Source organism: Gymnoscopelus braueri, assembly GCF_963280865.1.
Source record: "Gymnoscopelus braueri genome assembly, chromosome: 10".
NCBI lineage: Eukaryota > Metazoa > Chordata > Actinopteri > Myctophiformes > Myctophidae > Gymnoscopelus > Gymnoscopelus braueri.
In genome coordinates this window covers 47,836,242-47,853,497 of record NC_137611.1, presented here as the reverse complement: position 1 = coordinate 47,853,497, position 17,256 = coordinate 47,836,242, and the positions used below count along the sequence as shown (strand labels likewise).

The 17,256-nt window shown below is 40.3% G+C and overlaps 2 protein-coding genes across 2 annotated transcripts in view; one reads left to right on the top strand and one right to left on the bottom strand.

The window, feature by feature from the left end:
• Window positions 1–273: 273 nt before the first annotated feature.
• Window positions 274–1,419, bottom strand: LOC308093645 (E3 ubiquitin-protein ligase RNF135-like; the record flags this gene model as incomplete). Its single annotated transcript, XM_080439976.1, has 1 exon — window positions 274–1,419. One exon carries the CDS (start codon window positions 1,417–1,419, stop codon window positions 274–276), a length of 1,146 nt encoding a protein of 381 aa, XP_080296102.1.
• Window positions 1,420–7,031: 5,612 nt separating this feature from the next.
• Window positions 7,032–17,256, top strand: part of efr3a (EFR3 homolog A) — a 140,308-nt gene continuing 130,083 nt past the window's right edge. The window contains exon 1 of the mRNA XM_080439405.1: window positions 7,032–7,566. Coding sequence (XP_080295531.1) covers window positions 7,557–7,566 — 10 coding nt within the window. The 5' untranslated portion in view covers window positions 7,032–7,556. The remainder of the gene's footprint in view (window positions 7,567–17,256) is intronic.

The following is a 17,256-nucleotide window of genomic DNA, read 5'->3' as shown; positions in this document are numbered from 1 at the left end:
ATAATATATGAATAATGGTTTCTGTTGGGGATATTTGTAATATCCATCCATTACGGCATAACATAGTTTTTAACTATGTTATGCCGTAAAGATGGCGGGTCTTGCTATTCTATTTGTCTTGGATCATACCAGAGACTATAAAAATGGATTTAGCTAATTTCCCATTTTGCTAAATTAGCCCTGGACACAGACAAACGGGGGCAAAGACATGATCTGGCAGAGACACATAATTATGAATAAACTATTCTGGGGTCGTGAGAGACAAAGCCTGATCTAATTGAGGCCACACAACTCAATTGTGGTTCGATCAGAAAGCTGGAAACCAACATAGAGGGGCTGGGTGAATGTGGTCTGGACTCTGTGGAGGAGAGTCATGGTGTCACTGTGGACACTGTAGAAAGACAGAGAACCTGCACTGTGATCCAGGTACATTCCTACTCTGGGGTACACATGACCTGTGATCTCAGCACCAAGTTTATTGTGTCTGAAAACACAACTTGTGAAGTCTCCAGTCCAGTGTTGTAAAGACCAAGACTTATCATTGAATCCAAATCTATTATCAGGATAGTCTCTGCTGATTTCTTTATATGAGACCGCTATATTTACGGATGTCCCGCTCCACTCTACCTCCCAGTAACAGCGTCCGGTCAGACCCTCTTTACTCAGAACCTGATACAATCCAAGGAATCTCTCTGGATGATGAGGATGTGATTGTTGTTGCTTCATCTTTGTTACTTTTCTGTTCTCTTTAGACAGACACAGGTATCGATTTGCTGTGTTTGGATCCAGTGTGATTGGACACGAATATTCTAAAAACTCAGCTCTGGTCCTGGGTTCCGGGAGCACCCTCACGCCCCTCTCTCTCTCCTGGATTATTTGCTGCTGGATGTTCTGCTGACTGATATGAAGCTCTGAGATCGCAACTGAGATCACATCATACCCTTCATGTTCTTCCACACAGATGTTCTCATGAAACTTGTTGGAGGCTTCGTCCAGCCTGTGTTTCTGAAAGGCGGGAGATTGATAGTGAGGCTGAATGTGAGTGTCACAGAAAGAGACCTGACACTGAAGACAAGTCTTCACAGCTCTCAGTTTTCTCCCAGCGCACGAATCACAGGCCACATCTCCAGGTCCAGCATAGCAGTGATCAGGAGGAGCCGCTTGGAGCGCTATTTTCTTCAGTATATCCATCATGTCGGCCAACATGTTGTTTTGCCTCAGAACAGGTCTTGGGTTGAACGTCTGTCTGCACTGTGGACAGCTGAATCTCTCTCTTTGATCATCCTGGCTCCAGTATCCCTCAAGGCACATACTGCAGTAGTTGTGTCCACAGGGAACAGTCACCGGATGCTTTAATAGATCCAGACAGATAGAACAGCTGAACTGTTCTTGGTCCACTTGAACCCCTTGCTGTGCCATTTGAAGATTTACTCCTCTAACAAATTGTTACACATTTACTTGGGAAGGTGCCCAAATGACAGGGCATGCCTAAATGAGGTTACTTTATTACAATTTGGTTGTGATGACAGCATGGTGATGTCCTTGTGTGATGACGTAATGGCAAATATGAAATGACTATTTGTGTGTTGTCACCTGTGATGCAGCTGACAATAACAGTGTCGTCAGATAACCTCTGGAGGTGATACGTCTTTGAATTGAAGCGGAAGTCGGAGGTTCAGACACGACAGCCGGCCTCTTCACACTTCCATGATGGAAGATGGAACGAGAAATGACTCCATTTCACACCTGGCAAATGTCCCCCTTTCCCCATGACAAAGCTTGGACTTACCCTTGACTTCCCACTGAAATGCCAATGGCAGATGTCGTATCTGTATAGAGCAGTGATTCTCAAACTTTTTCATGTCAAGGGACCACCAAATTGGTATGTTTTTTGGCCGCGGACCCCCATCGGAAAAATAATTGTGCCAGCGACCCCGTTACAGGATTTGTGTTAAATATTTTCAAAAATATGAAAACAGCAGATCCACAAGCAGATCCACAAGCTCAAAACCGTCCTGAAAAAAGCACCTGTCAGAAAACTACAAGTGGAGATAGATCTTAAATACCCTTTAAATGAGAATCATACACTGCCGCCAGTTTTCCTTTTTTCTACTCTGTAAATATGGCTATTTGTTGATGACATGTATTCATGTGTTAATATTCTATGCTCTGTTGCTGAATTGAATACATAGGACCACAACAGAAACAAGTCATCAGGACATTTTTGTGTTATCATTTTAGCCCAAGAGTTTTACTGTATTTCCGTGCTGTTTACATTTTTGACTAATAAAGTATTTTTTCAATCAATCAATGGTTCTCAACCTTTTCTTGATCAGGACCCACTTGAAAAAGGTGTTCACAGTCCACCCATCTGAGACCACTTACCACGGCAGCCCAGGTCGGCTGGCCGTTGGTCGTCACCTGCTGCTGGGCATACAAGGTGTGGCGCTGCCCGGGGCGCTCCATCCATGCGGTTATACTTGTCTGGGTTCTTGGTGGTGATGAGGAGGATTTTGTTCACCATCTTCTGCACCAGGGTCTCGCTCCCAAATTCCCCCAGGAAGTCTTTGGTGACCAGCTTCTTTGCCACGTCGTACACGTTGCTGTTCAGCGACACGTCCGCCTCGTCCTGGAACCAGTACACCCAGTCCCGTCCCTCCTCCCCCCACTCCAGGGTGATGGGGAGGACCACAGGGTTGTTGTCGTACTCCTTCCCCTCCCAGTAGTGTTTGAAACCGCAGCCGCACTTCCCATCCCGCGTGCGAGTGTTGGTTTTGATCCAAGTTAAAGTACACCATCGAGCCGTCTGCATGGACTTGCCGGACGGACATTTTGCGACACTTGAAGCACCAGAGCAACTTCGCACATGTCTTGTTGTCCCGGAAAAAGGACATCTCTCTGTGGGTCGTACAAACACACAACGTTGTCTATGAAGTACTTCTTGTCTGGTTTCAGACAGCCACAGTGTGACTTGGCCAGGTTGTAGTACTTAACCACCGGAGGCAAGCCACTCAGGTTGGAACTTTAATACCTGGAACGCCCAGCATTTTATGCAGCGGTAGAGCATGTGTTTCAACACCGCCCTCTGCACCTCCTCCGTCGCCTCCTCCGGTTTCAGCCCTGTATGGGGGGTGTCATGTTCTGTCTCAGCTTAGTATGTTACCCATCTAGTGGTTGTTTGAGGTATTGCAGTTATTTTCCACTAATTGCCAAGCATTCATTCTACAGCTGTTAGCCATGAGCAATTAAGCAAGTCATCATGACCTCTTGTCAACTACACAGCTGTTTGCCATAAGCAGGGATGAGCTGTAGGGGGTGCTCACAGGGGCGGCGCCCCCTTAGCTCCAAGACAGCTATGGGGACTGGGCGCTCCACATGCACGCACCGTCATCGGCGGTCTTTAACACCTTAAACAATAGCCTCAACCAGGCTGCTTTGCATAACATTAGGCTACTCGAGAAAAGCCATGGACTTGAATTGAATGTGTCACTGCAGCAGAGTGTGAAAGGGTTAATCGCTTAGCAAAGGACCCAAGATCAAGAGCTGTAGCCTACCAGACACTCACAAAGTTATCCCTGTCTAGCTCTGGTCCGTTAGAAGGAGTTCTCCTTAACACTATGGTACTTTCGATTATTTCCCCTCGCACCGCGGTAGCACAGCCTCTCGTCTGCAGTAAAAAAAAAAAATACACTTTTGCTACTCACCAAAGCAAAGACGGTTTTATGGTGTTGAAAGCCTACTCTACTAAGTGGGAACACTGTGAGCCCCCAACCTCACGTCTAAAATACACTTTTTGGCCAGAAAATTTAATATTTCCCTGGAAGGAAGAATCTGGTCAATAGGAACAAAAACATGTTTTAATTCCGGTGAAATGTTTTCTTTTCCGGCCAAAAAGTGTATTTTAGACGTGAGGTGGGGGCTCACAGTGTTCCCATTTAGTAGAGTAGGCTTTCAACTCCATAAAACCGTCTTTGTTTTGGTGAGTAGCAAAAGTGTATATTTTATTTTAACTTGTTTTAAAACCACTGTTTTGAAAGCAATGTAAGTCTTAAAAAAAGTAATTCAAGTAAAGACAAGTTGATTATTTTAAGTACTTATGTGTGGGTGAATCTATGTAAAGGGCTTTTATATACAAATAAAAGGAAAATAAAATAATTAATTAATTGAAACAAAAATAAAAACAACAAATTAACAAATGCAACTAAATAATAAGAAATATAATTACATTAAAAATCACATATTGAATACAGTATTTCAACTAGCACTGAGCTGATCGGCTATGTGCACGAGCGTGCACGTGACGTCATAAAATAGAGCCCCCCTGGCTCAAAAATCCACAGCTCATCACTGGCCATAAGTAATTATGTGTTCCCTATAAATAAGCCTAGCTCTAGGCCATGAGGTCAGTCAAATGTCTGTTCAGCACAACTTAGGGCGGCAGTGGCACAGGGGTAGAGTGGCCAGGTAGAGTGAACTGGAAACCGCAAGGTTCCCAGTTCGATCCCGGGCTGGGGGGCTCCCCCAGAGTTAGTGTCGAAGTGTCCTTGAGCAAGACGCTGAACCCCTAATTGCTCCCGAGGAGCAGGTTGGTGCCTTGCATGGTTTCCTCCGCCATCGGTGTATGAATGTGTGTGTGAATGAGTGAAAGTAATGCACAATCTATGTAAAGCGCTTTGGATAAAAGCACCATTATATAAATGCACCATTTATTTACCATTTTACAACTCAGCCTTGACTTTTCCTGCTTTCATGCCTAAGAAGTACATCGTCTGTAAGTTCATCTAGTCTCATAGTTGCGATTTATTTGGTCAATTGATCAATTCATGATGTTTGTGTTTAGAATGTTAATTTTTATGCAGTGAGCGAGTCTTTTTCTATTGATTCTACAGGCTGACTGTTCTTTATTTTAAGTTATTAAGACCAAAGTTTTACTGGATTTTCTGTGATATGTCCCTTTTGATGTTTGTATTTCAGTTTTACAAAATTGTACTTTGGAGAGAAAACAGACGACAGTAAACAGTCAACTTTACTCCAGCTTCTGCGTTTTTCTTCCAAGTCTTGGTTCTGTCCTCTTCAGGCTCTCCACCACCTCAGCCAACAAGGTGTTTTTCTTCAGAACAGGTCTTTGTAAGAACATCCTGTCTGCACTGTGGACAGCTGCATCTCCCTCTTTGATCATCCTAGTTCCAGTATACATTGATGCACCTATTGCAGTAGTTGTGTCCACGGGGAACACTCACTAGATGCTTCAGCAGATCCAGGCAGATAGAACAGCAGAACCTTTCCCGGTCCAGTTGAACTCCTTGTTGTGCAATTCTTTTTTTTTTTTTTTACGAAATGATGTTGACAAGTTTCCATTTATAAAGCCAGGAATCTCTGTGCGCATGCCTGCGTGTAGCGTGTACGTGTCCCAATGTCCCATTCATGCCCAAATATGTAGACCCCTGAACTTTAAGCTGATTGGTTGAAACACTTGACCATATATGGATACCACCGAACTCTCCCAAGTTGGTGCGCTATCTACTGTATATGCATGTCATAGATTTATCCTTCAAGTACCCTGATAACAGGGAGGAGTACAAATAATACCCGCTTGAGGACAAGCACTGCACCATTTCTATTCATTCCTCTATACATGCTCAAAATCCTTGTATGTGTGTCTGTCTGCATGTGTGTACCGCATATCTCAACACATTCACTACCAGGTATTATTTAATTAATTCATCCGGAGGTGCTGTTTTTTGGGATGACGTCACATCCGTCCATTCCTTCTCTGAGCGTCGAGGGATCATTCTTTTTTTATTTGTTGAAAAGACGTATGCTTACGTCCTTAGCAGGCAATGTGTTAATGAAAATCTAATTAAAACATTTTGAAATCTTGTTTGAATAAAATAAATCTGCCTAACGATGATGTCACTGGTAGGCGGGTTTCTGAACTGTCCACAGCTCTCCTATGAGACACAGACCGAGTAGAAAAAAGATGGTACCAATTTATCATGAACATTAGTGAGGACCAATTATCTGAAGATAGAAGTCGTCCTTTAAGTAGCCTACATTTTTGGAGTAGGCCTATTGTACTTTACTTGATTATTATTGTTATTATTATTGTTGTCATCTTAAGAAGCTTATGACTTTCACTCTACATTTCAAATGTTGTACTTTTGACTCCACTACATTTCTAGGATGAAAAGAAAGTAGGCTACATTGAAATTGACCACTTACGCCCTATTTAAATTTGTTTAAGTTTTAACATTTCTCAAAAAAGTGAAAATAAATAGATGAATAAATTGATAAATAAATACATAAATACATCAATAAATAAACTCCAGTACTTAAATATATTTTAAAACCATGCACTGTTTTAATACATACACATTTATTTTACAGCAAACACTCCAGTATTCAAGTAAAAAATGTTACTGGCAAAGTTGAGTAACATTTTGACCAGGAGGGTTAAAATATTCCATCACAGAGTGTGATAACAGTGGTGTAAAGTAACTCAGTCAGTACATTTACTCCTAATGTACTTAAGTACAATTTTGAGTTATCTTTACTTTACTGGAGTATTTCCAATTGTCTGTACTTTTACTTCTACTCCACTACATCTCAGAGGCAAATATTGTACAAATATTGTACTTTTACTCCATTATTATTAATACTTTTATTATTATTATTATTATTATTAATAATATTATTACTATATTTTTACAAAACATACATTACCAACTTCAACCCTATATACATTTCGGCCATTTGAAATTTATTTTTATACATTTGAAAACTTGTGAAATGGGACATTCTGCATAATACTTTTACTTTTGGTACTTTAAGTACATTTTAATACCAATACTTTTGTACTTGTACTCAAGTGAATGTTGAATTCCGGACCGAATTCTCTTGCAACAAAGTATATCTACGTTGCTGTATCGATACTTTTACTCAAGTAAAAAAAAAAAAAGTACTTTTTCCACCACTAGTGTGATAACATTACTTCCGCGTTGAAGAGTGCAAAGCAGCTCTATTAACAGGAAGCCAGAGTGTAGTAATCTGCACGCTCTAATCTCTCTCTCTCTGTGTGTGTTGACAAGGTCGCTCTACCGTCCACAGGTATTTACATCAACATAACTGCTACACTCACTGTATCGGTGCGATCACACTGTCCGTTGGAACAACAACACAACGGCAACATTTGCATAGCCGATCAGCCTGTCAGATTGACACGCACGCGTGCGCGATCACACACACACAAACACACTTATTTTTTTTATTTTTTTTTCCGCGCACACACGTAACTGTCAAAAAAAACTGCAGTGTTTTTTTTTTTTTTTTTTTTGGGAACCTCCGGAGGAAGAGCAGCTACAGCGGGGTGACGACCGAATCCTCCCCGGATGAAGTGAGCTGAAGGGCGGACAGGCTGGTCAGGGAACACCCGCTCCCCCCCTCCCGGTCCCCGGTGGATGAGAGAGACTATAGACAAAAAAAAGCTCCATGTCGGTTCGATCGCCGCCGCTCACAACAACCACAGAGACTGCCTGGTTTAACCCTCCCCGATCGCCATGCCAGCGGGTAAGCGTGTGTGTGTGTGTGTGTGTGTGTGTGTGTGTGTGTGTGTCAGTGCGTGCTTGCAGATGCAAATGCCACTGTGCACGACTTGAGTACGTCTTCATTGATTACCATGGCATCGCTTAACACCACCTTTATCTACTACGACGTGAGATGGTGTCGCTAGCCGACAACGAGAGCTTAGATCCAGCGTTGCCAGGTTTTGCGAGAGAAACAAGCAACCGGTCTATGAAAACAAGCTATTTGAAAATAGCAGATCTACAAGCTCACAAGGCGTTCCTGTGCAACGCATTGTTGTTATTGTGGTTGTTATTGTTGTTGTTGTTGTGGTGGTGGGGTTTTCTCTGCTGGTGTTGACATATTGGACTATGGCAGGCCTCTTTGCTTTGTATACAAAACATTATACACACACACACACACACACACACACACACACACACACACACACACACACACACACACACACACACACACACACACACACACACACACCCAGTGGTGGAAGAAGTACTCACATTTTGTACTTTAAGTAAAAGTACCAATACCACGATGTAGAAATACTCTGTTACAACTAAATGTACAAAAGTATTTGCATTAAAATATACTTAAGTACTGAAAGTAAGAGTACTCAGAATGTCCTATTTCACAAGTTTCCAAATGTTTAAAAATAGCAGCTCTACAAGCTCAGTGAAATTATAAGAAATGATAAGCTCACAATGCGTTGCTTTACGACACATTGTGAGCTTGTAGATCGGCTATTTTCAAATAGCCTAAGTATTGGCTGAAGTTGTTAATGTAGCCTATGTTTTGTAATAATCAAAATATATAAAATATCTAGTCACTAAAGTTTTCAAATAATTGTAGTGGAGTAAAAGTATAACATTTGCTCCTGAGATGTAGTGGAGTAGGAGTAAAAGTATTAAATTGTGAATTCTCCAGTGAAGTAAAAATTCCTCAAAAGTGTACTTAAGGACAGTACTTGAGTAAATGTACTTAGTCACTTTACACCACTGACACACACACACACACACACACACACACACACACACACACACACACACACACACACACACACACACACACACACACACACACACACACACACACACACACACACACACGACACGCACGACACGCACACCACATGCTTTGTCAGTGATTTTAAATGGAAAACAAAAGAGGAACCAATGCCTACATGCCTGTATGTGCAAATCTAAGGGCTCCTACACACTGCCCGATATTTGAAATGGTCGGCGAGTGAACAGATTGTTAAGCATTTCACATTGCACAAGTTTCTCTCTTGAAATCGGGCTAAATATATCGTTGTGATTCTCGCACGATTGATTGGTCGGCAACGGGTTCACTGATTGCAAGATATTTCACCACGATGTGATCCCGACCCAATACATACATACATTTGTTTTTATTCCAAGCGTCTCACGAAAACGTGAAAGGCTCCCGCGATATATGCACAAGACCGAGACAGGACGCTAATGATTGACATTAAACAATTCTAAATTTCTCTGTATTTCTCTCTCTCTCTCCCTCTCTGAAACAAACGTTTCAAAAGTCAACCTGGGTGCAATTCAGATCAGAAGCAGTGTTGCTGTGTCCGCTTATTATAAGCGAGTTGCTTGTAAAAAATATTGGTGATTGCATTTCTTTTTAGCTTATTCCCAAAGTGTAGTTGCTTATTTGGCTTTATTTCTTAATGTTATTTTTTTTCTTTGAAAATAGCTGCGACACGTTGTGAGCTTGTAGATCGGCTATTTTATTTGTATATAGGTTTAAAGTGCCCATGCAGCCTATAGTTGTAGTTGTTGGGCTTGTTTTCATAGACCTGGTTGCTTATTTCTCGCCCAAACCTGTCAATACTGTTCAGAGATACATACGTGCGTCACACACACACAGCTCTCTCTCTCTGTCTGCAAGCCCTATTCCTCTCTAATAATGAACAGCCCCATCGTCGAGCAGGCTCGCTCACTCTATCAATCTGTTTTATCATGTTTAACTAATACAGGACTGGACTGTCTGGACGGTAATATTGCGGTTCTATGCGGGAGGACTAGCCACGGTGCGTGGCTGTAATGTGCTCTCATTGGCTGTAGCTTGCACTAGATCGGGGCCGATAGCCCCAATTATCCAACAAGTTTGGGAACCCCTCGCCGACCGTACTTTATCGGGGTGTTTCTTCTCTGAGTACCTTACACACTGCGCGATCAACACCTCGCCGAGGAATGCCCGATCTTAACTGAGATTGGTGGTTTTGTTGGCGAACACCAAAAAATATCCCCGATAGTGAAATCGGGTCAAATATCGTACAGTGTGTAGAGGTCTTAAAGGGTAAGACCACTTTAGTAGAGGTTTGGGTTGTGTATTTACCTTGCCATGATGTAACTCCAAAGGTGGGCAAGAAATCAAAAATAATTGCTCCATTGATTAGAAATTGATAATTCAAAATATGCTCCTCATTGACTTACATTGTACGGTAAAACAGCTCTCAAAGTCACTCTTTTAGCACAAAAATGAACCCAAACATAGCTGATTCAGACAATATAGAGCATCACCAAACCCAGTACTGTTTGTTTTTTTAATAAAAATGTCAACTTCCTGTTGATTTTACTATTTGAAGATCTGGATCCGGATCCGCCGATCCAGTCCGGGTTTTCTACTTATTAAAAATGGCCAAATCAACAGGAAGTTGACATTTTTATTAAAAAAACAAACAGTACTGGGTTTGGTGATGTTCTATATTGTCTGAATCAACTTCGTTTGCGTTCGTTTTTGTGCTAAAAGAGTGACTTTGAGAGCAGTTTTACCATACAATGTAAGTCAATGAGGAGCATATTTTGAATTATCCATTTCTAATCAATGGAGCAATTATTTTTTATTTCTTGTCCACCTTTGGAGTTACATCATGGCAAAGTAACTACACAACCCAAACCTCTACCAAAGTGGTCTTGCCCTTTAAGTCAGTCTATCTATCGATCTATCTGTCTATCTGTCTAGTCTTATCTAATAACTCTGCAAGTTGTGTGATCACAGTACAATTATGCTGTGATATGTTTCAGCTGCTTTGTAATAGTGATATCATTGAAATGTAAAACTCATGGTCCAAACAGTGCCGCCCAAGCAGAAACACTCTTGACGTGTGTCGCAATTGTTGCATGGATGGTTGTGAAATGCCCTGTTGCAGCATATGATAATGGACTCTCATAAGGTGTGTGTGTGTGTGTGTGTGTGTGTGTGTGTGTGTGTGTGTGTGTGTGTGTGTGTGTGTGTCAGTGGTGTAAAGTAACTAAGTACATGTACTCAAGTACTGTACTTAAGTAAAATTGAGGTATTTTTTACTTTACTGGAGTAGTTCCAATTTTCAGTACTTTTACTTCTACTCCACTACATCTCAGAGGCAAATATTGTACTTACTCCACTACAATTATTTGAAAACTTTAGTTACTAGTTACTTTGCAGATATAAATGATTACATTATAAAACATACATGAAAATAGCCGATCTACAAGCTCACAATGCGTCACATCGCGACGTGTTGTGAGCTTGTAGATCTGCTATTTTTAGTACTTTTACTTTTGGTACTTTAAGTATATTTTGATGCCAATATTTTTGCACTTTTACTCAAGTAGCATTTTGAACACAGGCCTTTTACTTGTAACAGAGTATTTTTATATTGTGGTATTGCTACTTTCACTTTTACTTAAGTAAAATATATGAGTACAGCTTAATCTGTGTGTGTGTGTGTGTGTATGTGCTCGTGCGTGCGTGTTATAATGATGTCATTGCAATCATTGTGCCAAACTACATTCCTTTTATGAGGCCCATAGTTTATGCAATCTGCCTGATCCTCTATAGTACCACTGTAGTCATGGGTTTGCAAGGGTTTTATATACAGTAGGTGGGTCTATCTATCTATCTATCTATCTATCTATCTATCTATCTATCTATCTATCTATCTATCTATCTATCTATCTACCTACATTAAGTATACATACACACATGGGACCCCTATAAGAGAAGATGTATTATCAATTATTTGAAAATAGCCGATCTACAAGCTTAATTACAACTTCACATCGTGACACGTTGTGAGCTTGTAGACCAGCTACTTTCGAATAGCCGAAAAACAAACTCACTTCCCTCGTTTTGTTGTGGACCCCCTGGAACCCCCCCCCCCCCCCTGAGGACCACTGGGGGTTCCCCCGGACTCCACATTGAGAACCAGTGTCACAGCTACAACTGTAGCCATGGTTTTGCAAGGTTTCGTTGTTACACCTTTCGAATGCACAATAGTACAGCTCATTGGTTTTGGACAACAATGTTCAATTCAATTCAAAGTGGCTTAAAGGGCAAGACCACTTTGGTAGAGGTTTGGGTTGTGTAGTTACCTTGCCATGATGTAACTCCAAAGGTGGACAAGAAATCAAAAATAATTACTCCATTGATTAGAAATTGATAATTCAAAATATGCTCCTCATTGACTTACATTGTACAGTGAAACAGCTCTCAAAGTCATTCTTTTAGCACATAAACGAACACAAACAAAGCTGATTCAGACCATCGTCAGTGTCCAGCCGGGACCAGCTAACTCCATTTTTTTTCATAAATCAACGCTATTGAACCCCATCTACATCTGTGTAATTTTTTTTTTAATAACAACATATGAAAAGTATTAAAAAGCGCCTCTGACGAAAACTCCTAACTCCATTGGACCCTCAAACTGTCCGTCAAAAACAAACAACTCCCCCCTCCTCTCAGGCTCTCGAGAAGCTCTGCTCTGTATGAGGCAGACAGGGAGAAGATTTTTCAATGCTTTTGGGAGAACATAAACTGGGAAGAGAAGAGAATGTATGTGCAAGGTTTGATAGATGTCACCCCAGTAAAGAGGAGAAGGGTGTCTTCACAAAGTCATCTGCTCGTGTTTTCTTTTTAAATGTTAATGGACAGAGAATGAGTGTGTGCAGGAGTTTGTTTCAAACATCTCCAAGAGCTCAAGGAGATCATGCCAAAATACTTTCACAGCTTTTATGACAATCTAAAGCACTAAGAAACACCCACCACACACACGCAACACACAACAGTGTGATAATAAAATGTTGATAGGTATATGATAGGTAAATTCAACTGTGGTTGTTATTGTTAGTGCAGTAGGCTACATATTTGACAGATTCTATTTTTCATGAATGTATTTTGTATTTATATGCCATTTATTTATTGTTGGTGTACCATGATCGCTTTTGTTAAATACATGATTGAGTATTGAGTCAGAATTGTTTGTTGCACTCAACTGTAGAAGAACAACAGTGGTAACAGTTAGATCCATGGTTGTTTACAATGCATGTTAAAATAAAAGTTGTTTAAGTACAGAATTCAGCTTGATCTATACTTTGTATATGAGGATGGCGCTCACCATAAATAGCTGATCTCCAAGCTCACAATGCGTTGTGATGTGTTGTGAGCTTTGAGATCCATTGCCAGCTGTTCTTATCAATGATGGACAAAACCTCCTAACTCCACTTGCACTGGATTTGGGTAAAGTGGTGATAATATAATGACACATGCAAGTATCTGATAATATATAAAGTCACAATACCAAGTTTGATGAGGCAGTATTGCTTTGTTTTAAAAATATAAGGTTTTCTTCATTTTCTGAAAAATTTATATTTTGTTTTTCATTTCCTGAACAATTACCATTTTGGATTTAGCTGGTTCCGGCCGAACAGCAGAGATATAGAACATCACCAAACCCAGTACTGTTTGTTTTTTTAATAAAAATGTCAACTTCCTGTTGATTTTACTATTTGAAGATCCGGATCTGGATCCAGAGATCCAGTCCGGGTTTTCTTTTTTAATAAAACTAGCAAAATCAACTGGAGGTTAACATTTTTATTAAAAAGATAAACAGTACTGGGTTTGGTGATGTTCTATATTGTCTGAATCAACTTTGTTTGCGTTCGTTTATGTGCTAAAAGAGTGACTTTGAGAGCTGTTTTACCGTACAATGTAAGTCAATGGGGAGCATATTTTGAATTATCAATTTCTAATCAATGGAGCAATTATTTTTGATTTCTTGTCCACCTTTGGAGTTACATCATGGCAAGGTAACTACACAACCCACACCTCTACCAAAGTGGTCTTGCCCTTTAATTGACGTGGGAAACGTACCGTACATTGACTTTGCCAAAGCAAGTGTCAAATAAAACGAGCTAGAAACAAATGTATGTACGCAGCACTGTACAGTTCAGGATATAGATCGACTACGTAAGTCAGTGGTTTCCAAACATTTTCACGCCAAGGACCACCATATGAATATGTATTTGGTGGCGGACCCCCGTCTGAAATGATTTTGTGCTAGGGACCTCCCATACATGATGTGTGTTGTGAAAATGTCACAAAAGTATTCAGAACCCCCCCCCCCCCCCAGATTTATTTGAAAATAGTCTATAGACTCCACTTTGAGAACCACTGTATAAGGAAACATTGGTGTGTGTGTGTGTGTGTGTGTGTAGTTTCTTTAAGGCAGTACATTGTCCTCTTTGCACCCTACTTGTGTGACTGTTTATTGACTAGAGTTCATGCTGACTCTGCTCCGCTGTGTAGATAAGAGCGTCTGCTAAATACTTACACTGTAATTGGACTTTGGACACTCTGTGTGTGTGTGTGTGTGTGTGTGTGTGTGTGTGTGTGTGTGTGTGTGTGGTGGGGGGGGCATCCGCTTTAGAGTCTTGAACAGTGTTGCCATGTCCCCTTATTATAAGCAACTTTGGCCTTGTTTTTCTGTAAAAATCGCTTGTAAATATTGGTGGTTTCGGTTATTTGGGCTTTATTCCTAATGTTGTTTAAACCTGTAGTTCTCAAACATTTTTATGTCAAGGACCCCCAAATTAACATGTATGTGTCCGCGGACACAGAGCATATGTTGTGCCGGTGCCAGTGACCCCATACTAGACTTATTTATTTTTTAAATAGCTGATCAATTTGCAGTGTGTGTGATCATGCTGCCCAGTAGTCACTTCTTTTAGGCTTGTTTTTTGAAGACCTGACCGCTTGTTTCTCTTGCAAAATCTGGCAACAGTGGTCTTGGACAGTTTCAGTGCTCCTATACTGTACAGACTGTATTACGTGACGGAAGCATTTGTAAATGATGTGAGCCAACAGCCTTCTCTCCAGAGACTACTTAACCTCTAACTGCTCCCCCAGTGCCATCATAACTTCCCCACTGCTCCTAATAGTTAGCATGGGTTGAATGTGAAGCATTGGTTCTCAAAGTGGGGTCCGCGGACCCCTAGGGGTCCTTGGGCGGGGGGTTCCAGGGGGTCCCCAACAAAATCTGTTAATATAGCATCACAATTAATTTCAACCACTTTAAAGGATCTACACCATGAATTTAAAAAACATATTTAATATTTAATATCATATCGTTTATGTCCCTCAAACGTTTTTCAAAAGGTTTGAGCCTAAATCAAGCCTCAGATATACTCATTCCAACTTCTCTCTATGAGCTTGTAGATCTGCTATTTAGATTTTTTTTTAAACTTACGTGCAAATCTTTGAATATATATATTTTTAAAGCAAACATTTGTAACTCAAATCTTTGCTTCTGGGGGTCCCTGGAACAATTTTTTTTGAGATTGGGGTCCGTGGCCAAATACATATCATTTTGGGGGTCCTTGACCTGAAAAAGTTTGAGAACCACTGACGTAGAGCAAATATGTGCAAATGTACAAATACCCCCCTTGAAATAACTATAGGGGACTACATTATGAATTATTATTATTACATGGTACTGCAGAGCTGCACTGTTACTTTTCAGGAAATAAATAAAGGGGAAAAATTACCTGTGTTCCAATGGATCGAATGTAGTTAGTTAATAATTTCCATTGGTTTTAATAGTTTAAAACCAACAGACACACTTAACCGCTTTTACATATTGGGCATAGGAAGGAACATTGTCACGTCTTGTGAGCTTGTAGATTGTCTATTTTCACTACTTTTGCATGCCACGGTTTTTAGTTTTTCATTATTATTATGTTATTGAAATATGGAGATGCAAGGTTTCTGCCCGACAGCAGGCGACATAACGGTTTTCAAAAGACAAATAAAATCCCGGTTCTTTGCATTGGCTGGTCAGTGGTGTAAAGTAACTAAGTACATGTACTCAAGTACTGTACTTAAGTTACATTCTGAGGTATGTGTCACTTTACTGGAGTATTTCCAATTTTCAGTACTTTTACTTCTACTCCACTACATCTCAGACCAGGCAAATATTGTACTTTTACTCCATTACAATTATTTGTTAACTTTGGTTACTAGTTACTTTGATTATTATTACAAAACCACTTCAGCCCTATATACATTTTGGCCAATTGAAAATAGCAGATCTACAAGCTTACAATGCATCGTGAGCTTGTAGATCTGCTATTTTCAAAGGATTTCTATACATTTGAAAACTTGAAATGGGACATTCTGCATGATGAGTACTTTCTACTTTTGGTACTTTAAGTACATCTTGATACCAATACTTTCGTACATTTACTCAAGTACATTTTGAATTCCGGACTTTTACTTGTAACAGAGTATTTATGCAGTGCAGTATTGATACTTTTACTTAAGTAAAGTACTTTTTCCACCGCTGGGGCTGGTGTCATGTTGTTTTGATCACTTGTCTGTGTGTTGTCTGACAACCAAGGTGCAGCAGATTCACTCCAGATAGCAGGAGATTGACTCGAGATAGCAGCGTATCGCTTTCTTTATTTATTTCTTTATTTATACATTTCCATGTCAACTTGACATGGAACTGTTTGAGAACCACTGGTCTAAATCAGTGGTTCTCAAACTTTTTCAAGTCAAGGACCCCCGAATTGATATGTATTTGGCCGCGGACCCTCATCTGAAAAAATGTTTTGTGCCAGTGACCCCCGGAAAAGAAGATTTTTGTTTGAGAAATTCTAAATGATTCAACATTTCAAGATTTTTCAAAAATGTTAAAAATAAATAACTGATATACAAGCTCGCACTGCGGCACCAAGTGACGCACTGTGAGCTTGTATATCTGCTACTACTCTTGCTGGGGACTCCATGGAAGTCCACCCCCCCCCCCCTCCCAAGGACCCCTGGCGGTCCCCACTTAGAGAACCACTGGTTTAAATGAAGACCGCAAGGACCACCCAAATTGATACATAATTCATCAGCCACAGACGCCCATTTGAAAAGATTTTCTGCCATAAGGGAAATCTCAATAGTCATTCTTAAACATTCTCTTGTTGGATTTCCTTCTAATTGGAGAAATAATACTGAAATTAACCACTTTTTTTTCAACCTGGTGTCCCTATTTTGTGAATGTCATAGGCGACAATGTTCAACAGTAGCGAAACCAGCAGATCTGCAAGCTTGCATTGTTCATGATGTGTCACGTTGAGAGTTTGTAGATCGGTTAGTTCTGCAATTTTTTTTGTTGTGTCAAAGCTCTTTGTTATTTATTCTGGGGGCCCACCTGGAACCTCCTACGTTTGGAAAGAATAAGATTCTTAAATATGTCAGTCATTTCTTTATGTACTATGTCCTATATATTATCCATATTCACTACAATAATAACAACAGTCAAAAAGCTGTTTCGTTTTATAAGTTAGGCTATATTGTGTTTACAATCTACTGTTCATGAGCATTTTGGTAAGACATCCA